The sequence below is a fragment of the Xenopus tropicalis genome, chromosome 8 (genome assembly GCF_000004195.4).
Source record: "Xenopus tropicalis strain Nigerian chromosome 8, UCB_Xtro_10.0, whole genome shotgun sequence".
NCBI classification, from domain to species: Eukaryota; Metazoa; Chordata; class Amphibia; order Anura; family Pipidae; genus Xenopus; species Xenopus tropicalis.
In genome coordinates this window covers 6,231,604-6,256,024 of record NC_030684.2, presented here as the reverse complement: position 1 = coordinate 6,256,024, position 24,421 = coordinate 6,231,604, and the positions used below count along the sequence as shown (strand labels likewise).

Here is a 24,421-nt window from a genome sequence, read left to right as displayed (position 1 = left end):
TGGAGAGAATGCCAATCAATATATGGTGCCTGTCTCTGGAGAGAATGCCAATCGATATATGGTGCCTGTCCCTGGAGAGAATGCCAATCGATATATGGTGCCTGTCTCTGGAGAAAATGCCAATCGATATATGGTGCCTGTCTCTGGAGAAAATGCCAATCGATATATGGTGCCTGTCTCTGGAGAGAATGCCAATCAATATATGGTGCCTGTCTCTGGAGAGAATGCCAATCGATATATGGTGCCTGTCTCTGGAGAGAATGCCAATCGATATATGGTGCCTGTCTCTGGAGAGAATGCCAATCGATATATGGTGCCCGTCTCTGGAGAGAATGCCAATCGATATATGGTGCCCGTCTCTGGAGAGAATGCCAATCGATATATGGTGCCTGTCTCTAGAGAGAATGCCAATCGATATATGGTGCCCGTCTCTGGAGAGAATGTCAACCAATACACAATGCCCTTCTCTGGAGAGAATGCCAATCGATATATGGTGCCCGTCTCTGGAGAGAATGTCAACCAATACACAATGCCCTTCTCTGGAGAGAATGCCAATCGATATATGGTGCCTGTCTCTGGAGAGAATGCCAATCGATATATGGTGCCTGTCTCTGGAGAGAATGCCAATCGATATATGGTGCCTGTCTCTGGAGAGAATGCCAATCGATATATGGTGCCTGTCTCTGGAGAGAATGCCAATCGATATATGGTGCCTGTCTCTGGAGAGAATGCCAATCGATATATGGTGCCCGTCTCTGGAGAGAATGCCAATCGATATATGGTGCCCGTCTCTGGAGAGAATGCCAATCGATATATGGTGCCTGTCTCTGGAGAGAATGCCAATCGATATATGGTGCCTGTCTCTGGAGAGAATGCCAATCGATATATGGTGCCTGTCTCTGGAGAGAATGCCAATCGATATATGGTGCCCGTCTCTGGAGAGAATGCCAATCGATATATGGTGCCGTCTCTGGAGAGAATGCCAATCGATACATGGTGCCCGTCTCTGGAGAGAATGCCAATCGATATATGGTGCCCATCTCTGGAGAGAATGCCAATCGATATATGGTGCCCATCTCTGGAGAGAATGCCAATCGATACATGGTGCCCGTCTCTGGAGAGAATGCCAATCGATATATGGTGCCTGTCTCTGGAGAGAATGCCAATCAATACATGGTGCCTGTCTCTGGAGAAAATGCCAATCGATATATGGTGCCTGTCTCTGGAGAAAATGCCAATCGATATATGGTGCCTGTCTCTGGAGAGAATGCCAATCGATATATGGTGCCCGTCTCTGAAGAAAATGCCAATCAATACATGGTGCCTGTCTCTGGAGAGAATGCCAATCGATATATGGTGCCTGTCTCTGGAGAGAATGCAAATCAATACACAATGCCCGTCTCTGGAGAGAATGCCAATCGATATATGGTGCCTGTCTCTGGAGAAAATGCCAATCGATATATGGTGCCTGTCTCTGGAGAGAATGCCAATCGATATATGGTGCCCGTCTCTGGAGAGAATGCCAATCGATATATGGTGCCTGTCTCTGGAGAGAATGCCAATCGATATATGGTGCCTGTCTCTGGAGAGAATGCCAATCGATATATGGTGCCTGTCTCTGGAGAGAATGCCAATCGATACATGGTGCCCGTCTCTGGAGAGAATGCCAATCTATATATGGTGCCTGTCTCTGGAAAGAATGCCAATTGATACATGGTGCCGGTCATTTATTTCATATTAAGTGGCCTATTAAAGAATCTTATCAAACTGGAATATATAGATCAGTAAATAATGGCCTTTACATCCCTTGATCCCCTGACGGGAAATAATGCAGCTGTGTGTTCCCTCAGAGATCCCCTGACAGGAAATAATGCAGCTGTGTGTTCCCTCAGAGATCCCCTGACAGGAAATAATGCGGCTGTGTGTTCCCTCAGAGATCCCCTGACGGGAAATAATGCAGCTGTGTGTTCCCTCAGAGATCCCCTGACAGGAAATAATGCAGCTGTGTGTTCCCTCAGAGATCCCCTGACGGGAAATAATGCGGCTGTGTGTTCCCTCAGAGATCCCCTGACAGGAAATAATGCAGCTGTGTGTTCCCTCAGAGATCCCCTGACAGGAAATAATGCGGCTGTGCGTTCCCTCAGAGATCCCCTGACAGGAAATAATGCAGCTGTGTGTTCCCTCAGAGATCCCCTGACAGGAAATAATGCAGCTGTGTGTTCCCTCAGAGATCCCCTGACAGGAAATAATGCAGCTGTGCGTTCCCTCAGAGATCCCCTGACGGGAAATAATGCAGCTGTGCGTTCCCTCAGAGATCCCCTGACGGGAAATAATGCAGCTGTGCGTTCCCTCAGAGATCCCCTGACGGGAAATAATGCGGCTGTGTGTTCCCTCAGAGATCCCCTGACAGGAAATAATGCGGCTGTGTGTTCCCTCAGAGATCCCCTGACAGGAAATAATGCGGCTGTGTGCTCCCTCAGAGATCCCCTGACAGGAAATAATGCGGCTGTGTGTTCCCTCAGAGATCCCCTGACAGGAAATAATGCAGCTGTGTGTTCCCTCAGAGATCCCCTGACGGGAAATAATGCAGCTGTGTGTTCCCTCAGAGATCCCCTGACAGGAAATAATGCAGCTGTGTGTTCCCTCAGAGATCCCCTGACAGGAAATAATGCAGCTGTGTGTTCCCTCAGAGATCCCCTGACAGGAAATAATGCAGCTGTGTGTTCCCTCAGAGATCCCCTGACAGGAAATAATGCAGCTGTGTGTTCCCTCAGAGATCCCCTGACAGGAAATAATGCGGCTGTGTGTTCCCTCAGAGATCCCCTGACAGGAAATAATGCAGCTGTGTGTTCCCTCAGAGATCCCCTGACAGGAAATAATGCAGCTGTGCGTTCCCTCAGAGATCCCCTGACAGGAAATAATGCGGCTGTGTGTTCCCTCAGAGATCCCCTGACGGGAAATAATGCAGCTGTGTGTTCCCTCAGAGATCCCCTGACGGGAAATAATGCGGCTGTGTGTTCCCTCAGAGATCCCCTGACAGGAAATAATGCGGCTGTGTGTTCCCTCAGAGATCCCCTGACAGGAAATAATGCAGCTGTGTGTTCCCTCAGAGATCCCCTGACGGGAAATAATGCAGCTGTGTGTTCCCTCAGAGATCCCCTGACAGGAAATAATGCAGCTGTGTGTTCCCTCAGAGATCCCCTGACAGGAAATAATGCAGCTGTGTGTTCCCTCAGAGATCCCCTGACAGGAAATAATGCAGCTGTGTGTTCCCTCAGAGATCCCCTGACAGGAAATAATACAGCTGTGTGTTCCCTCAGAGATCCCCTGACAGGAAATAATGCAGCTGTGCGTTCCCTCAGAGATCCCCTGACGGGAAATAATGCAGCTGTGTGTTCCCTCAGTGATCCCCTGACGGGAAATAATGCAGCTGTGTGTTCCCTCAGAGATCCCCTGACAGGAAATAATGCAGCTGTGTGTTCCCTCAGAGATCCCCTGACGGGAAATAATGCAGCTGTGCGTTCCCTCAGAGATCCCCTGACAGGAAATAATGCAGCTGTGTGTTCCCTCAGAGATCCCCTGACAGGAAATAATGCAGCTGTGTGTTCCCTCAGAGATCCCCTGACAGGAAATAATGCGGCTGTGTGTTCCCTCAGAGATCCCCTGACAGGAAATAATGCAGCTGTGTGTTCCCTCAGAGATCCCCTGACAGGAAATAATGCAGCTGTGTGTTCCCTCAGAGATCCCCTGACAGGAAATAATGCAGCTGTGCGTTCCCTCAGAGATCCCCTGACAGGAAATAATGCAGCTGTGCGTTCCCTCAGAGATCCCCTGACAGGAAATAATGCAGCTGTGTGTTCCCTCAGAGATCCCCTGACGGGAAATAATGCAGCTGTGCGTTCCCTCAGAGATCCCCTGACAGGAAATAATGCAGCTGTGTGTTCCCTCAGAGATCCCCTGACGGGAAATAATGCAGCTGTGTGTTCCCTCAGAGATCCCCTGACGGGAAATAATGCAGCTGTGTGTTCCCTCAGAGATCCCCTGACGGGAAATAATGCGGCTGTGTGTTCCCTCAGAGATCCCCTGACGGGAAATAATGCAGCTGTGTGTTCCCTCAGAGATCCCCTGACGGGAAATAATGCAGCTGTGTGTTCCCTCAGAGATCCCCTGACAGGAAATAATGCAGCTGTGTGTTCCCTCAGAGATCCCCTGACAGGAAATAATGCAGCTGTGCGTTCCCTCAGAGATCCCCTGACAGGAAATAATGCAGCTGTGCGTTCCCTCAGAGATCCCCTGACAGGAAATAATGCAGCTGTGTGTTCCCTCAGAGATCCCCTGACAGGAAATAATGCGGCTGTGTGTTCCCTCAGAGATCCCCTGACAGGAAATAATGCAGCTGTGCGTTCCCTCAGAGATCCCCTGACAGGAAATAATGCGGCTGTGTGTTCCCTCAGAGATCCCCTGACAGGAAATAATGCAGCTGTGTGTTCCCTCAGAGATCCCCTGACAGGAAATAATGCAGCTGTGTGTTCCCTCAGAGATCCCCTGACAGGAAATAATGCAGCTGTGCGTTCCCTCAGAGATCCCCTGACAGGAAATAATGCAGCTGTGTGTTCCCTCAGAGATCCCCTGACAGGAAATAATGCAGCTGTGCGTTCCCTCAGAGATCCCCTGACAGGAAATAATGCAGCTGTGTGTTCCCTCAGAGATCCCCTGACAGGAAATAATGCAGCTGTGTGTTCCCTCAGAGATCCCCTGACAGGAAATAATGCAGCTGTGTGTTCCCTCAGAGATCCCCTGACAGGAAATAATGCGGCTGTGTGTTCCCTCAGAGATCCCCTGACAGGAAATAATGCAGCTGTGTGTTCCCTCAGAGATCCCCTGACAGGAAATAATGCAGCTGTGTGTTCCCTCAGAGATCCCCTGACGGGAAATAATGTGGCTGTGTGTTCCCTCAGAGATCCCCTGACAGGAAATAATGCAGCTCTAACTGTAACAGAAAGTAGAAAGTAGTGTGGGGAAAATTTGGGCCATTAATTGGCTGATGTGGCCTTGGTTTGTTTGTGTCCACTGTGAAAATTAAAATGGCAGTTTTCTATTTAGGATTACCCAATGGGTTACCAGCAGTATAGTGCTTCTATCACCAGTAAATTGCTTGTATTTTGGGGGTCCCACACAGTTTATAACCAGCAGGGCGGGGTTGCCAGATTTATTTTTCCAAACCAGCCAAAATCAGTTCTAAAACCAGCCAAAAGCCACTTTGAAAATAGCCCAATATGTGCAATGAAACAAAATTCTAAAAAAAATAAAAGTATACATGGGGAAATGTGCCTTTTTAAAATGTATAGTCAATACCCAGTTACTGGGATGGCTGATAATTCCCTGCCCTCTGTGCCCAGTCCAGCCGGGAAGTAACCCAAGACATGATATACATATGGGTGCGGTGAACTACAACTCTCTGCAATCCCAAACTATCCTGAGAGTTATTGCTTAATGACAACTGCAGAACTGCCCCCACACATATATCTTTATTTATAAAGTGCTACTTATGTACACAGCGCTGTACATCCCAGTAGAAAGTAACAGTACAATCACATACCCTATAGAGCAGGTTATAGAACAGACAGGTTGAGCCTCAAGGAGCAAAAAGCCATACAAAACTGTCCAATTGCATGCTGGGTATTGTAGTTTTATATGAATCCTAGCTGTAGGCTAATGGTTAGATACAAACTACATTACCCAGCATGCAGTGGGAAAGTAACAGTACAATCACATACCCTATAGAGCAGATTGCAGAAGTTGAGCCTGAAGGAGCAAAAAAGCCATACAACACTGTCCAATTGCATGCTGGGTATTGTAGTTTTATATGAATCCTAGCTGTAGGCTAATGGTTAGATGCAAACTACATTACCCAGCATGCAGTGGGAAAGTAACAGTACAATCACATACCCTATAGAGCAGATTGCAGAAGACAGGTTGGGCCTGAAGGAGCAAAAAAGCCATACAACACTGTCCAATTGCATGCTGGGTATTGTAGTTTTATATGTACCCTAGCTGTAGGCTAATGGTTAGATGCAAACTACATTACCCAGCATGCAGTGGGAAAGTAACAGTACAATCACATACCCTATAGAGCAGATTGCAGAAGACAGGTTGGGCCTGAAGGAGCAAAAAGGCCATTCAACACTGTCCAATTGCATGCTGGGTATTGTAGTTTTATATGAATCCTAGCTGTAGGCTAATGGTTAGATGCAAACTACATTACCCAGCATGCAGTGGGAAAGTAACAGTACAATCACATACCCTATAGAGCAGATTGCAGAAGACAGGTTGGGCCTGAAGGAGCAAAAAGGCCATTCAACACTGTCCAATTGCATGCTGGGTATTGTAGTTTTATATGTATCCTAGCTGTAGGCTAATGGTTAGATGCAAACTACATTACCCAGCATGCAGTGGGAAAGTAACAGTACAATCACATACCCTATAGAGCAGATTGCAGAAGTTGAGCCTGAAGGAGCAAAAAAGCCATTCAACACTGTCCAATTGCATGCTGGGTGTTGTAGTTTTATATGAATCCTAGCTGTAGGCTAATGGTTAGATGCAAACTACACTACCCAGCATGCAGTGGGAAAGTAACAGTACAATCACATGTATGTATGTATTGTATGTATAACTTTATTTATAAAGCGCCACAAGGGTATGCAGCGCTGTACAGTCTTACAGAATACAAAATTACACACAGGGAGGACGAGTGATATAATAAATAAATACAATAAATATATATATATATATATATGTATATATATATATAAGTGCCATGTGGTATGAGACACAGTAGGAAGGAGGTCCCTGCCCCGTAGAGCTTACAATCTGAGTGGTTGGGTAACATACAGGCACAAACTGGAAGGTAAGAGTGCATCAGGTATGGAGCAAGGAGCAAAAAAGCCATACAACACTGTCCAATTGCATGCTGGGTATTGTAGTTTTATATGTATCCTAGCTGTAGGCTAATGGTTAGATGCAAACTACACTACCCAGCATGCAGTGGGAAAGTAACAGCACAATCACATACCCTATAGAGCAGGGAGCAGAAGTTGAGCCTGAAGGAGCAAAAAAGCCATACAACACTGTCCAATTGCATGCTGGGTGTTGTAGTTTTATATGAATCCTAGCTGTAGGCTAATGGTTAGATGCAAACTACATTACCCAGCATGCAGTGGGACAGGCACACTAGGGGGGGATAAAACTTTGACTACAGACCCCAAAAAACAGCCCAAAACTGTACCTTGGCGGGTTTGTACTTTGGAATTAGGCTTTGAATTAGTAGGCCAATTTGGCGGCAAAACCGCTGGGACTGCTATCAGCCTATAAGACGCTGGTCCAGCAAGAGCCCGCCCCCTGCGGTTGCCATGGCGGCAGGAGCAGCTGCGGGCGGTGACGTCACGGGGGTGAGAGGTCAGACGGGCTGTGCAGGCTGGGGCCGGCGCTATGGCGGTTGGGGGGCTGCTGTTCCGCTCGGTGCTGGCGGTGCTGGTTCTGTTCGGGTCGGTGGGAGCGGAGGCGCTGTACGGGCCGGCGGATCCCCTCAGTATCCTCAATAAGGAGTCGGTGACGCGGGCCGTGTTTAACTCTTCCTCTGCCTGGCTGCTGGAGTTCTACTCCTCCTGGTGCGGCCACTGCATCAACTACGCCCCCACCTGGAGGGCCCTGGCCCGGGATGTGTCCGGTGAGTGTAGCTCCCACCATATGGAATCAGTATGGGACACAGGGTACTATTGCCCCAGGCTCTAGGCTTTGTATGGGGCTATTGTTATAGCCTTTCTATTGTCCCATATACCAACCATCTGGCTGTGAGGGCATGCTGGGAGTTGTAGTTCACCAGCCTGTCTTACTGTATCACACAGTGACTTATAGGTTTCAGGCAAATATCTGTGTGTGTGTTATATGGGGAGTTGGCTCTGCCCTCATCTACTGCCCCAGGCACTGTCCTGCACTGTAATGTGACTTACCCTTTATATAGAGCCTTCTCTGTATATTTGTATTTATACATATGGGTAGGAGGTGCCATAGTGTTTCCCTTAGACAGTACAGTATGGGGGTACAGCTTATTGTGTGCCCAGAACATTCCTTCTCTGTATATTTGTATTTATACATATGGGTAGGGGGTGCCATAGTGTTTCCCTTAGACAGTACAGTATGGGGGTACAGCTTATTGTGTGCCCAGAACATTCCCTCTCTGTATATTTGTATTTATTCATATGGGAGGGAGGTGCCATAGTGTTTCCCTTAGACAGTACAGTATGGGGGTACAGATTATTGTGTGCCCAGAACATTCCTTCTCTGTATATTTGTATTTATACATATGGGTAGGAGGTGCCATAGTGTTTCCCTTAGACAGTACAGTATGGGGGTACAGCTTATTGTGTGCCCAGAACATTCCCTCTCTGTATATTTGTATTTATTCATATGGGAGGGAGGTGCCATAGTGTTTCCCTTAGACAGTACAGTATGGGGGTACAGATTATTGTGTGCCCAGAACATTCCTTCTCTGTATATTTGTATTTATACATATGGGTAGGGGGTGCCATAGTGTTTCCCTTAGACAGTACAGTATGGGGGTACAGCTTATTGTGTGCCCAGAACATTCCCTCTCTGTATATTTGTATTTATTCATATGGGTGGGAGGTGCCATAGTGTTTCCCTTAGACAGTACAGTATGGGGGTACAGCTTATTGTGTGCCCAGAACATTCCTTCTCTGTATATTTGTATTTATACATATGGGAGGGAGGTGCCATAGTGTTTCCCTTAGACAGTACAGTATGGGGGTACAGATTATTGTGTGCCCAGAACATTCCTTCTCTGTATATTTGTATTTATACATATGGGTAGGGGGTGCCATAGTGTTTCCCTTAGACAGTACAGTATGGGGGTACAGCTTATTGTGTGCCCAGAACATTCCTTCTCTGTATATTTGTATTTATACATATGGGAGGGAGGTGCCATAGTGTTTCCCATAGACAGTACAGTATGGGGGTACAGCTTATTGTGTGCCCAGAACATTCCTTCTCTGTATATTTGTATTTATACATATGGGTAGGGGGTGCCATAGTGTTTCCCTTAGACAGTACAGTATGGGGGTACAGCTTATTGTGTGCCCAGAACATTCCTTCTCTGTATATTTGTATTTATACATATGGGTAGGGGGTGCCATAGTGTTTCCCATAGACAGTACAGTATGGGGGTACAGCTTATTGTGTGCCCAGAACATTCCTTCTCTGTATATTTGTATTTATACATATGGGTAGGGGGTGCCATAGTGTTTCCCATAGACAGTACAGTATGGGGGTACAGCTTATTGTGTGCCCAGAACATTCCTTCTCTGTATATTTGTATTTATACATATGGGAAGGAGGTGCCATAGTGTTTCCCATAGACAGTACAGTATGGGGGTACAGCTTATTGTGTGCCCAGAACATTCCTTCTCTGTATATTTGTATTTATACATATGGGTAGGGGGTGCCATAGTGTTTCCCTTAGACAGTACAGTATGGGGGTACAGCTTATTGTGTGCCCAGAACATTCCTTCTCTGTATATTTGTATTTATACATATGTGTAGGAGGTGCCATAGTGTTTCCCTTAGACAGTACAGTATGGGGGTACAGCTTATTGTGTGCCCAGAACATTCCTTCTCTGTATATTTGTATTTATACATATGGGTAGGAGGAGCCATAGTGTTTCCCTTAGACAGTACAGTATGGGGGTACAGCTTATTGTGTGCCCAGAACATTCCTTCTCTGTATATTTGTATTTATACATATGGGTAGGGGGTGCCATAGTGTTTCCCATAGACAGTACAGTATGGGGGTACAGCTTATTGTGTGCCCAGAACATTCCTTCTCTGTATATTTGTATTTATACATATGGGAGGGAGGTGCCATAGTGTTTCCCATAGACAGTACAGTATGAGGGTACAGCTTATTGTGTGCCCAGAACATTCCTTCTCTGTATATTTGTATTTATACATATGGGTAGGAGGAGCCATAGTGTTTCCCTTAGACAGTACAGTATGGGGGTACAGCTTATTGTGTGCCCAGAACATTCCCTCTCTGTATATTTGTATTTATACATATGGGTAGGGGGTGCCATAGTGTTTCCCTTAGACAGTACAGTATGGGGGTACAGCTTATTGTGTGCCCAGAACATTCCTTCTCTGTATATTTGTATTTATACATATGGGTAGGGGGTGCCATAGTGTTTCCCTTAGACAGTACAGTATGGGGGTACAGCTTATTGTGTGCCCAGAACATTCCTTCTCTGTATATTTGTATTTATACATATGGGTAGGGGGTGCCATAGTGTTTCCCTTAGACAGTACAGTATGGGGGTACAGCTTATTGTGTGCCCAGAACATTCCTTCTCTGTATATTTGTATTTATACATATGGGTAGGAGGTGTCATAGTGTTTCCCTTAAGACAGTACAGTATGGGGGTACAGCTTATTGTGTGCCCAGAACATTCCTTCTCTGTATATTTGTATTTATACATATGGGTAGGAGGTGTCATAGTGTTTCCCTTAAGACAGTACAGTATGGGGGTACAGCTTATTGTGTGCCCAGAACATTCCTTCTCTGTATATTTGTATTGATACATATGGGTAGGGGGTGCCATAGTGTTTCCCTTAGACAGTACAGTATGGGGGTACAGCTTATTGTGTGCCCAGAACATTCCTTCTCTGTATATTTGTATTTATACATATGGGTAGGAGGTGCCATAGTGTTTCCCTTAGACAGTACAGTATGGGGGTACAGCTTATTGTGTGCCCAGAACATTCCTTCTCTGTATATTTGTATTTATACATATGGGAGGGAGGTGCCATAGTGTTTCCCTTAGACAGTACAGTATGGGGGTACAGCTTATTGTGTGCCCAGAACATTCCTTCTCTGTATATTTGTATTTATACATATGGGTAGGGGGTGCCATAGTGTTTCCCATAGACAGTACAGTATGGGGGAACAGCTTATTGTGTGCCCAGAACATTCCTTCTCTGTATATTTGTATTTATACATATGGGTAGGAGGTGCCATAGTGTTTCCCTTAGACAGTACAGTATGGGGGTACAGCTTATTGTGTGCCCAGAACATTCCTTCTCTGTATATTTGTATTTATACATATGGGTAGGGGGTGCCATAGTGTTTCCCTTAGACAGTACAGTATGGGGGTACAGCTTATTGTGTGCCCAGAGCATTCCTTCTCTGTATATTTGTATTTATACATATGGGAGGGAGGTGCCATAGTGTTTCCCTTAGACAGTACAGTATGGGGGTACAGCTTATTGTGTGCCCAGAACATTCCTTCTCTGTATATTTGTATTTATACATATGGGTAGGAGGTGCCATAGTGTTTCCCTTAGACAGTACAGTATTGGGGGTACAGCTTATTGTGTGCCCAGAACATTCCCTCTCTGTATATTTGTATTTATACATATGGGTAGGGGGTGCCATAGTGTTTCCCTTAGACAGTACAGTATGGGGGTACAGCTTATTGTGTGCCCAGAACATTCCTTCTCTGTATATTTGTATTTATACATATGGGTAGGAGGTGCCATAGTGTTTCCCATAGACAGTACAGTATGGGGGTACAGCTTATTGTGTGCCCAGAACATTCCTTCTCTGTATATTTGTATTTATACATATGGGGGGTGGCATGTAGGCAGTACAAGTATACACAATATATTACACCCTCTATGTAACTGAGGAATGTATTTGCTAGGAGGCAGTTCCAACCTGACCTAGTTACTTGCCTATCGCATTGAAAGATCTTGTGACATTAGTTCTGTAAAGCCGGACAAACACATTGATATCTACTTGCCAAGCAGGTGAATCTCTGCCCAATTGGGCCACATAAGATACGCAAGACTGGGCCTGGGCCAAGGATTCAGTCATGCAGTGGCCTATAGAGGCCCATCACACAAGGAATCATACAAGAACCACGTGAGTGGTGGTTTTTCACCAGATATTGTTTGAGCAGGGCTTTCTGAGGACGTCATACATACAGCTGCTGGTCTAGAGGAACTGAAACTCCAGCTCTTATTGGCTAATGTATGGGAAATTGTCAGCAATTTATATACAGATAGCTAGAATCTCAGCCATAAAGCAGAGCAGGACTGCTGCTTACAATGGGGGGATCAGATAGGATCTGTGCCACTGTGACAGAATGCTCTGTTATACAGATAGCTAGAATCTCAGCCATAAAGCAGGGCAGGACTGCTGCTTACAATGGGGGGATCAGATAGGATCTGTGCCACTGTGACAGAATGCTCTGTTATACAGATAGCTAGAATCTCAGCCATAAAGCAGGGCAGGACTGCTGCTTACAATGGGGGGGATCAGATAGGATCTGTGCCACTGTGACAGAATGCTCTGTTATACAGATAGCTAGAATCTCAGCCATAAAGCAGGGCAGGACTGCTGCTTACAATGGGGGGGATCAGATAGGATCTGTGCCACTGTGACAGAATGCTCTGTTATACAGATAGCTAGAATCTCAGCCATAAAGCAGGGCAGGACTGCTGCTTACAATGGGGGGGATCAGATAGGATCTGTGCCACTGTGACAGAATGCTCTGTTATACAGATAGCTAGAATCTCAGCCATAAAGCAGGGCAGGACTGCTGCTTACAATGGGGGGGATCAGATAGGATCTGTGCCACTGTGACAGAATGCTCTGTTATACAGATAGCTAGAATCTCAGCCATAAAGCAGGGCAGGACTGCTGCTTACAATGGGGGGGATCAGATAGGATCTGTGCCACTGTGACAGAATGCTCTGTTATACAGATAGCTAGAATCTCAGCCATAAAGCAGGGCAGGACTGCTGCTTACAATGGGGGGGATCAGATAGGATCTGTGCCACTGTGACAGAATGCTCTGTTATACAGATAGCTAGAATCTCAGCCATAAAGCAGGACAGTGCTTGGTGCTATTGGCTCTTGGGCCTATGCTCCCTGCAATTGGCTCTCAGGCCTGTGCTCCCTGCTATTGGCTCTCAGGCCTGTGCTCCCTGCTATTGGCTCTCAGGCCTGTGCTCGGTGCTATTGGCTCTCAGGCCTGTGCTCGGTGCTATTGGCTCTCAGGCCTGTGCTCGGTGCTATTGGCTCTCGGGCCTGTGCTCGGGGCTATTGGCTCTTGGGCCTGTGCTCGGGGCTATTTGCTCTCGGGCCTGTGCTCGGTGCTATTGGCTCTCGGGCCTGTGCTCGGGGCTATTGGCTCTTGGGCCTGTGCTCGGGGCTATTGGCTCTTGGGCCTGTGCTCGGGGCTATTGGCTCTGGGGCCTGTGCTCGGGGCTATTGGCTCTTGGGCCTGTGCTCGGGGCTATTGGCTCTTGGGCCTGTGCTCGGGGCTATTGGCTCTTGGGCCTGTGCTCGGGGCTATTGGCTCTTGGGCCTGTGCTCGGGGCTATTGGCTCTCGGGCCTGTGCTCGGGGCTATTGGCTCTCGGGCCTGTGCTCGGGGCTATTGGCTCTCGGGCCTGTGCTCGGGGCTATTGGCTCTCGGGCCTGTGCTCGGGGCTATTGGCTCTCGGGCCTGTGCTCGGGGCTATTGGCTCTCGGGCCTGTGCTCGGGGCTATTGGCTCTCGGGCCTGTGCTCGGGGCTATTGGCTCTCGGGCCTGTGCTCGGGGCTATTGGCTCTCGGGCCTGTGCTCGGGGCTATTGGCTCTCGGGCCTGTGCTCGGGGCTATTGGCTCTCGGCCTGTGCTCGGGGCTATTGGCTCTCGGCCTGTGCTCGGGGCTATTGGCTCTCGGCCTGTGCTCGGGGCTATTGGCTCTCGGCCTGTGCTCGGGGCTATTGGCTCTCGGCCTTTGCTCGGGGCTATTGGCTCTCGGCCTGTGCTCAATGGTCAGTGTTTAGCCAGTCTGGTTGTTAGGTGCAGATCTATGGGTGGTGGCGCTATTGTATTACAGTCTATGGGATTGAAATGCTGCAGGCAACATGGGCAGAAGCGGTACTGCAAGTACAAGGCGCTATTTTGGGTAAGTAAACTTGTGCATCTGTGCTGGAATTCTGTGGAAAATGCTGCATTGTGGGTAAAAAAAAAAACCTAGCGGTTATCGCCCAGTTGCGGTAATTACAGCGGCAGATGTAGAACAAGCGGCGCAGGGAAAGGGACACCTCCCATGTAAGCCTAGAGCCGCAGGTAGAGCCTTATCGGCAGATAATCAGAGATGCCTGTATCTCAGGGATTCCATGGCTGCCGGGGCATATTTAGTGTGTCCCCCCCCCCCGGCTGAATGGCAGTGCCCACTCCCCTCTCCCAGAGAAGCAGTAGCGCATTCCAGCTGGCGCCCCCTGACCCCGCCATGCAACAGGAGAGGCCGCCATTGTCACCCAGCATTAACATTTTAGTGCATCAGTGGGTGGGGGGGCATCGGGACCTCGGCAGGGGTGGAAATAAAGTCGCTGCGTCACATTCCCCCGGAGCAGAACTTGTGTTTCAGTTGTGCCTTTTGTCTTGGATAGAATGGCGGCCCATCTGTCAGTGCCCTAGAACGGCTGCCCATCTGTCAGCTTGTGGGCTCCAACGGAAATCCCCTCTGTGGGGCCTGGGAAACTGGGCCGGCCGCTGGGCCATACTGGTACCATTATATCCACCAGACAGGACCCCCGGGGTGTCACATGATACCCCGAGATACTCATAAAGATGATTTTTGCTTTTCATTGGGTTTGCTGTAGCCATTGAGTCCAACGAGACACTGCCCCCCAGTGGTCATTTGATAATAAAACATTAAATTAACTTTGAGTATAATGTAGAGAGTGATATTCTGAGACAATTTGCAATTGGTCTTCATTTTTTATTATTTGCGGGTTTTGAGTTATTTCGCTTTTTGTCCAGTTTTGAATTTCAGCAGCAAACTGGTTGTTAGGGTCAAACTTAACCTAGCAACCAGGCAGTGGTTTGAAAGAGAGACAGGAATATGAATAGAGGAGGGGACTAAATAGAAAGATAAGGAATAAAAAATAACAATAAAACTGGAGCCTCACAGAGCAATAGGGTTTGGCTGCCGGGGTCAGTGACCCCCATTTTGAAAGCTGGAAAGATGAAGGCAAATAACTCAAAAATTATAACAAATAAAAAAAAAAAGACCAATTGAAAACTTGCTAAGAATAGACCATTCTATAACATACTAACCTGAACGACCCCTTTAATGGAGTGATGATAGCTGAAGTGAGCATTGCACTGAATGGGGGATAGTTTTGTTGTATTGTTTGGGGGCGGGGCTTAAGGGGCTTACTTGCCCTTGAATTGGATTTCAGACTTTAGAACAAATGGGAGCCTTATTGATAGTAATTAGGGAACTGGTTATATTTCACCAGATTAGCCAACACCCAGGTACATGCCATCAGAGTACTCAGTTGGGCACAGTAGGGGCGGGTTCTTCTTTGAGATTTTTGCCCATAATGCCCCGGGGGAGCTGGTTGTGATTCGCTGATGTCTTTTCTAATGCTCCGTATCTCCTTGTGTTTCTCCCGTTAGACTGGGACCCGGCCATCAAGATCGGGGTGTTGGACTGCGCCGAGGAGGACAACTATGGGACCTGCAAAGACTTCGGTGTCACCTTATATCCCACCTTTAGGGTAAGTGCGAGGTTTGGCTACATTAGGGCAGGTCGGGGGTAACTAATAACCCTACGAACATTTCTCTGATTACAAGGGATGGACTAAAACATTGGGCAACCCTGGCCGGCCGTTTCTCAGCCCAAACCCGACCCACCGAGCCCAACACACCCATAAAGGGTGTCACAGGAGCGGCCGGGGCAGGCATAGGTCTATAGGTGCTAGTGCTGGCCCCCAAGGGTTACATAGCCGGCCCAAACCGCTACTAGAGAACAGTTGTGCTACAAAGTCTGATGTTCCTATCCCATTATTCACAGGAAATGTGGAGTGCTAGCTCAATTAGCCCTCTGGGGGGGGGGGGGCAATTATTGGGCATAGGGGCATTCTGCTATAAATTATAAAGGGATCTTGCCCTCGTATTCTTACAATTCCCAGGATTAAATGGTTTTTCTTTGTGTTTTCCCACGCTCAGTTCTTTAAAGCCTTCACCACGGAGTTCACCCAAGGAGAGAATTATAAAGGTAGGTACTATTATGTATTCATGTTCAGAGCGGGTCCAGGGGTCCAACCCCGTAGCATCAGCTTCTATGAGAGATATTTTCTACGTTCAGATTCTCACCATCAGCCCAGAGCCCACTGAGCACGTGCAGAGCCACTGACACACACAAGATGGCCGCTGAACCTCTGGGCTGGTACAGCGAGTTCAGCATTTGTAGCCACTGACACACACAAGATGGCCACTGAACCTCTGGGCTGGTACAGCGAGTTCAGCATTTGTAGCCACTGACACACACAAGATGGCCGCTGAACCTCTGGGCTGGTACAGCGAGTTCAGCATTGGTAGCCACTGACACACACAAGATGGCCGCTGAACCTCTGGGCTGGTACAGCGAGTTCAGCATTTGTAGCCACTGACACACACAAGATGGCCGCTGAACCTCTGGGCTGGTACAGCGAGTTCAGCATTTGTAGCCACTGACGCACACAAGATGGCCGCTGAACCTCTGGGCTGGTACAGCGAGTTCAGCATTTGTAGCCACTGACACACACAAGATGGCCGCTGAACCTCTGGGCTGGTACAGCGAGTTCAGCATTGGTAGCCACTGACACACACAAGATGGCCGCTGAACCTCTGGGCTGGTACAGCGTGTTCAGCATTGGTAGCCACTGACACGAACAAGATGGCCGCTGAAACTCTGGGCTGGTACAGCGAGTTCAGCATTTGTAGCCACTGACGCACACAAGATGGCCGCTGAACCTCTGGGCTGGTACAGCGTGTTCAGCATTGGTAGCCACTGACAAGAACAAGATGGCCACTGAAACTCTGGGCTGGTACAGCGAGTTCAGCATTTGTAGCCACTGACACACACAAGATGGCCGCTGAACCTCTGGGCTGGTACAGCGAGTTCAGCATTTGTAGCCACTGACACGAACAAGATGGCCACTGAAACTCTGGGCTGGTACAGCGAGTTCAACATTTGTAGCCACTGACACACACAAGATGGCCGCTGAACCTCTGGGCTGGTACAGCGAGTTCAGCATTTGTAGCCACTGACACGAACAAGATGGCCACTGAAACTCTGGGCTGGTACAGCGAGTTCAGCATTGGTAGCCACTGACACACACAAGATGGCCGCTGAACCTCTGGGCTGGTACAGCGAGTTCAGCATTTGTAGCCACTGACACACACAAGATGGCCACTGAAACTCTGGGCTGGTACAGCGAGTTCAGCATTGGTAGCCACTGACACACACAAGATGGCCGCTGAACCTCTGGGCTGGTACAGCGAGTTCAGCATTTGTAGCCATTTTCCTTTTCACGCTTTAGTTTCCCTTTAATCTAAAGATGCACGCAGTCCTACTGAAAGATGAGAAACCCCATAACGTTCTTTGCTGCTGTCTCTTAGCTGGAAATGACCGGGAGATACAGACGGTGCGACAAGTGATTATCGATTTCCTTCAGACGTCCCCGGCGCAGAGCAAGCCGCAGGCCTGTCCCACCCTGGAGCCCATTAGGTGAGCCAGAACCGTTGCATTATATCCACACGTAATAACCACGTCCTGCCCGTTGCCTTACGGATTTATTTCCTTCCCCAGTTCCAGCGAGATTTCATCTCTTCTGACCCAGAAGCAGTCGCACTACACCGCCATAATCTTCGAAAGCGAAGAGTCGTACGTGGGGCGAGAGGTACGGGCGCAGTTCTCCCATGTTTACTCCGTTGCAGTAAAGTGGTGCCTTTGGCTTATCTCTTGCTTGGCTTGCAGGTGATGTTGGATCTGATCCGATACAGTAACATGGTGGTGAGGCGAGCGCTGCCTTCCGATAAGGCCATCCTGGAGAAACTGGGTATCGGCTCCGTCCCGTCCTGTTATCTGATCCAACCAAACGGCTCCCACGGATTAATTAAAGAGTAAGTACCTAAGTGCCTGTAAGGGATACGCCGAGCTCTGTTTTCCTAAATGGGGTTCGGTTAACTCTTCCACAGGCGTTTAGTCTGTAACGTTGCCGAGACGACTTCCCAAATATCCACAGCAAAACTCAACTTCTCATAAGGCAATGTTCATTTTTTTCCCCATGCATGATTAGGTGACCACCCCAAACACCCGCCACCCGCACCCCCCCCGCCACCCCAAACACCCCCCATCTGCACGCAGCCCCCCCACCCGCACGCACCGCCCCACCCCACCCCAAACACCCCCCCCCATCCGCACGCACCCCCCCATCCGCACGCACCCACCCCAAACACCCCCCATCCGCACACACACCCCCCACCCCAAACACCCCCCCATCCCCTTCACATAAATATAACCCCCCACCCCATCCCACCCCCCCCAAACACAACCCCATCCCCTTCACATAAGTATAACCCACCCACCCCCACCCCAAACACCCCCCCATCCCCTTCACATAAATATAACCCCCCACCCCACCCCATCCCACCCCCCCAAACACAACCCCATCCCCTTCACATAAGTATAACCCACCCACCCCCACCCCAAACACCCCCCCATCCCCTTCACATAAATATAACCCCCCACCCCATCCCACCCCCCCCCAAACACAACCCCATCCCCTTCACATAAGTATAACCCACCCACCCCCACCCATCCCCTTCACATAAAATATAATTACTGGCCAGGCACCCCCGACAGCTCACATTGGTATCCGAATGCGTCCTAGCGATGGCGCTTTTGTAGAGTGTGCGCGCTGACGTCACGTGCGCACCCGGAAGTATTCAGCACACCGGTATGTCGAAAATTCATATCGGTTTCAAAAAAAAAAACGGTGATCGGTTTTTACCGGTATACCGCCCAGCACTAACTTGTCCTTTAAATTGTTTCAGTCTTCGGCATCCATCTGTCATTTTTTTTTTTTTTTTTTTTTTAAAGGTGTTTATTTATGCATTTATAACATAAAACAACATAAAACATTGACATTGGTTCTGCAGACGTGTTCTTTTCATGTCAGAGTAAAAACGTTACATTAGGTTAAACAATCAATAATGTCCTACTCGAAGTAGTGCTCAAATTCCTATTTCAGGAGGGAAGGGTTTGGGGTTCCCGGTGGGGGTTCAAGTTCCCAAGGGCGACCATGTGACGTTATTCCATGGTTTCAGCCCATGTTCCCCATACCTTGTCATACTTTTGAGGGCATCCTCTTGGTATATAGGTGAGTTGTATCAGTGGTAGAAGGGCTTTAAGTAAATTGAGCCAGCTGGCAGTTGTTGGGGGAGAGTGTGCCATCCATTGAGAGAGGATGGTTTTCCTGACATAAAACAATAGCGTTCTGTAGAGGATACGCAATGCTAATGTGGGAATAGTGTCATCCACAACGCCGAGTAGGCAAACCTTGGGATTGATTATTTTAGGTAGGGCTGTTGAGTTTTGGATGTGGTCATGGACCTGGTTCCAAAAGTGACGTATTTGTGGGCATAACCACATAAAGTGAAAGTAGTTGGCCTCGGGGGCACCACATTTGGGGCACTGAGACGAGTCACGGATTCCCATTCGATATAGTCGTAACGGGGTCCGATGGAGTTTATGAATGATTTTGAACTGGATTAGCCTGTCTCTTGTGGAGATCAGATAGTCATAGGCCCTGTCTGTCGCTTCCTCCCAATCTTCACTGTTTAGGTCCGGTATGTCTTGGTGCCAGGCTTTTTGGTCTGTATGGAAGGGAGATTGGAGGGTAGAGAGGAGCAGGGAGTATAGTGTGGTGATCAGCTTTTTGGAAAAGGGCTTTCGTAGGGTAATTTCGAGCTTAGTGAGCATGAAGGGGACTGTAGTTCTTTGGAATTGATGTCAGAAGGCTTGTTGGAATTGTAAATATGAGAACCGGGGTAGTAGCTCTCCTGTATCTGCATGTTTGATCTGGTTCCTAGGTAACAGGGCCCCAGCATTGGTCACATCTCCCAGTGTGCGTATGCCCCAGTGGGGCCACACTCGGCATGGGCCAATTTGTTGGAAATTGGGCAAGTAGGAGTTTCCCCATAGTGGCAGGCCCGGGGATAGGATTGGAGGCTTCAGGTTGTATAAGTTTAGTATCTTTTGCCATGCTCTGTAGGGTGTCACAATAACTGGGTGAGTAGTTCGGATGTCGGATAATTTACGAAATGGGATATATTTTAGTGATTCCATTGAGCTAGCTAGGGTTATCTGTCATTTTTGTCGGATATCAGGATCGCTAAAGGTTGTACATTATAAGTAGGGATGCACCAAACCCAGTTTTTTGGGTTCGGCCGAACCTCCGAACCCACCCAGCGGGATTTGGCCGAATCCTAATTAGCATGTGTTGATTAAGGTGGCCATACACGGCCCGATTGTAGCTGCTGATATGGGTCCCTTGGGCAGATTCAGCAGCTTATCGGCCCGTGTAGGGGCAGGAACGACTGGCCTGCCCGACCGATATCTGGCCTAAAATCGGCCAGATCTCAATCGGGCAGGTTAGAAAATCTAGTCAGATTGGGAACCGCATGGGCTCGGTGATGGGGTCCCCGGACCGACTTTGCCTATACCCGTCATTATAATTCGATCGTTTGGCCCCAGGGCCTAAATTCCCCCGATATTGCCCACACGTAGGTGGCGATATCGGGGGGGTGGCGACATCACCAAGCGAGTGGATCTTAAGGTGTATGGGGACCTTTAGGATCGGAAGGGATTAAAAATCGCGAAGCCGATTTAACCCTTTCCGAATTCTAATTAGCATATGCTCATTTATGCTAATCAGGATTTGGATTCGGTTCGGCCGGGACAGCAGATCCAGCCGAAACCGAATCCTTAAAAAAACGCCAGGATTCGGCCGAATCCCGAACCGAATCCGGGATTCGGCGCATCCCTAATAAGTAAGGATGTACCAAACCCAGTTTTTTGGGTTTGGCCAAACCCCCGAATCCCGAACCAAATCCGAATCCTAAGTAGCTTATACTAATTCGGATCTGGAAGGGGTAAAAGTTCGGTGAGAATCTTTTCACTTCCGTGTTCATATGGATATTTAACCCTTCCAAATCCTAAGTGGCATAGGCTAATTCTGATTCGGTCCGGCCAGGACCGTGCATTCGGTGGAATCTGAACCCTGCCAAAAAAGTCCAAATCCTTACCAAACCGAATTCAGGATTCGGTGCATCCCTAATTATAAGATTCTCACCAAACGAGCTTTCCCCGATGTGCCCACCTAAGGTGGGTGATATCAGGCCAATTTTATCGCTTGAGCCTAGGGAAAAAACGATTGAATTACGATTGAGAGAGGAGCTGTCGTTGGAGTGAGGGCCACATCAATGAGCCAATGCGGCCCCCCCGATCTGACTAAAAGATCGAACCTGCTTGATTCTCAGCCAGATATCTGTCGGGTGGGGCTGTTGGGGGCCCCCATACACAAGCAGATAAGCTGCCGAATCAGTCTAAAGGACTCAAATTGGCAGCTTAAATCTCCCCGTCTATGGCCTCCTAAACTCATCTAAATAAAGGTTGTTGTACATGAGTGGCTATAAGCTGCTGGCCTGGCCCCTCCTACCCAAGTCGGCACCTTATTTGAACATGTATGTCCAACCGATATCTGCTTAAATCGGATATCTATCTGCCATTGGGCAAGTGCGGCACTGGGGTGTTGATTCGTTCTTCTGCCAACAGGTCTTCCCAAATCCAATATAAAAGCTGATTATTGGTCCTATAAGAAAAAAGCAAAAATACTATATGCGGAACATCTTCTTTAGTTCGGCAGCTTTTCATTAATTGCAACGATGGCTCGGCCTCAAGTAGATGTTCCTCAGAGAACGTTCTGGTGTTAATGTGGAACCTTGAGGTACAAGGGTTAAGTACATGGATCCATCTTGGGATTCCCAAGCCAGCCTCAATGTGGATAAGGAGTCAGATCAAGGCTCTCCGATGGTGGCCATCGTGACTCGGTGTGACCTCAGCCATTAATCAGCTTGACGGCTGTCTGGAACGTCAACCCCCAACCTTCTTTCCAAAACCGGACTGTTTGTCCCTTAATACTAACAAAGCGCATTTATGAACAGGGATCCCGCCCCGTGGATCATTTTGGCTATTTATCAATAAGCAGCGGGCATGCAGTGATTTACACTAAGCCATAAACAAAACAGGTTGCCAAAGGACTTCGCCCGTTGGGCGCCAGACAGAGATCTCCAATGCGTTAGGCGAGCACTCCAGGGATTGGGTCATTAATTCAGCGTGTAGACAGGCAGAGCAAAGGTTTTTGCTGAGAGTCGATGCTTTCTTACGTGGGAAGGCAAACGGAGGTTTTCGCAAATGTCATCGACTTCTAAATGTCCTTTATTTTGTGGACATGTTTCCCTTTCCTAGCGCGGTTTTACTACAGAAACCCTACTATAGTTTATATAAATACCCCGCTGTGTAGCCCCGGGGGCAGCCATTCCTGCACTGGTACAGCTGGGGTGTTTGCTACAGAAACCCTACTATAGTTTATATAAATACCCCGCTGTGTAGCCCCGGGGGCAGCCATTCCTGCACCGGTACAGCTGGGGTGTTTGCTACAGAAACCCTACTATAGTTTATATAAATACCCCGCTGTGTAGCCCCGGGGGCAGCCATTCCTGCACTGGTACAGCTGGGGTGTTTGCTACAGAAACCCTACTATAGTTTATATAAATACCCCGCTGTGTAGCCCCGGGGGCAGCCATTCCTGCACCGGTACAGCTGGGGTGTTTGCTACAGAAACCCTACTATAGTTTATATAAATACCCCGCTGTGTAGCCCCGGGGGCAGCCATTCCTGCACTGGTACAGCTGGGGTGTTTGCTACAGAAACCCTACTATAGTTTATATAAATACCCCGCTGTGTAGCCCCGGGGGCAGCCATTCCTGCACTGGTACAGCTGGGGTGTTTGCTACAGAAACCCTACTATAGTTTATATAAATACCCCGCTGTGTAGCCCCGGGGGCAGCCATTCCTGCACCGGTACAGCTGGGGTGTTTGCTACAGAAACCCTACTATAGTTTATATAAATACCCCGCTGTGTAGCCCCGGGGGCAGCCATTCCTGCACCGGTACAGCTGGGGTGTTTGCTATAGAAACCCTACGAAAATTTAATATAAATACCCCGCTGTGTAGCCCCGGGGGCAGCCATTCCTGCACCGGTACAGCTGGGGTGTTTGCTACAGAAACCCTACTATAGTTTATATAAATACCCCGCTGTGTAGCCCCGGGGGCAGCCGTTCCTGCACTGGTACAGCTGGGGTGTTTGCTACAGAAACCCTACTATAGTTTATATAAATACCCCGCTGTGTAGCCCCGGGGGCAGCCATTCCTGCACCGGTACAGCTGGGGTGTTTGCTACAGAAACCCTACTATAGTTTATATAAATACCCCGCTGTGTAGCCCCGGGGGCAGCCATTCCTGCACTGGTACAGCTGGGGTGTTTGCTACAGAAACCCTACTATAGTTTATATAAATACCCCGCTGTGTAGCCCCGGGGGCAGCCATTCCTGCACCGGTACAGCTGGGGTGTTTGCTACAGAAACCCTACTATAGTTTATATAAATACCCCGCTGTGTAGTCCCGGGGGCAGCCATTCCTGCACTGGTACAGCTGGGGTGTTTGCTACAGAAACCCTACTATAGTTTATATAAATACCCCGCTGTGTAGCCCCGGGGGCAGCCATTCCTGCACTGGTACAGCTGGGGTGTTTGCTACAGAAACCCTACTATAGTTTATATAAATACCCCGCTGTGTAGCCCCGGGGGCAGCCATTCCTGCACTGGTACAGCTGGGGTGTTTGCTACAGAAACCCTACTATAGTTTATATAAATACCCCGCTGTGTAGCCCCGGGGGCAGCCATTCCTGCACTGGTACAGCTGGGGTGTTTGCTACAGAAACCCTACTATAGTTTATATAAATACCCCGCTGTGTAGCCCCGGGGGCAGCCATTCCTGCACTGGTACAGCTGGGGTGTTTGCTACAGAAACCCTACTATAGTTTATATAAATACCCCGCTGTGTAGCCCCGGGGGCAGCCATTCCTGCACCGGTACAGCTGGGGTGTTTGCTACAGAAACCCTACTATAGTTTATATAAATACCCCGCTGTGTAGCCCCGGGGCAGCCATTCCTGCACTGGTACAGCTGGGGTGTTTGCTACAGAAACCCTACTATAGTTTATATAAACACCCCGCTGTGTAGCCCCGGGGGCAGCCATTCCTGCACCGGTACAGCTGGGGTGTTTGCTACAGAAACCCTACTATAGTTTATATAAATACCCCGCTGTGTAGCCCCGGGGGCAGCCATTCCTGCACTGTCTCTCTAGCAGTTGGAAGAATATGGAAGAATAACTATTAA

The 24,421-nt window shown here is 48.5% G+C and overlaps 1 protein-coding gene across 1 annotated transcript in view; it reads left to right on the top strand.

Moving 5' to 3' along the window:
• Nucleotides 1-7,457: 7,457 nt before the first annotated feature.
• Nucleotides 7,458-24,421, top strand: part of qsox2 (quiescin sulfhydryl oxidase 2) — a 35,859-nt gene continuing 18,895 nt past the window's right edge. Inside the window, 6 exon segments of the mRNA NM_001128033.1 lie at nucleotides 7,458-7,726; nucleotides 15,533-15,633; nucleotides 16,085-16,133; nucleotides 17,519-17,627; nucleotides 17,709-17,799; nucleotides 17,877-18,022. Of these exon segments, the coding sequence (NP_001121505.1) occupies nucleotides 7,489-7,726; nucleotides 15,533-15,633; nucleotides 16,085-16,133; nucleotides 17,519-17,627; nucleotides 17,709-17,799; nucleotides 17,877-18,022 (734 nt within the window). The 5' untranslated portion in view covers nucleotides 7,458-7,488.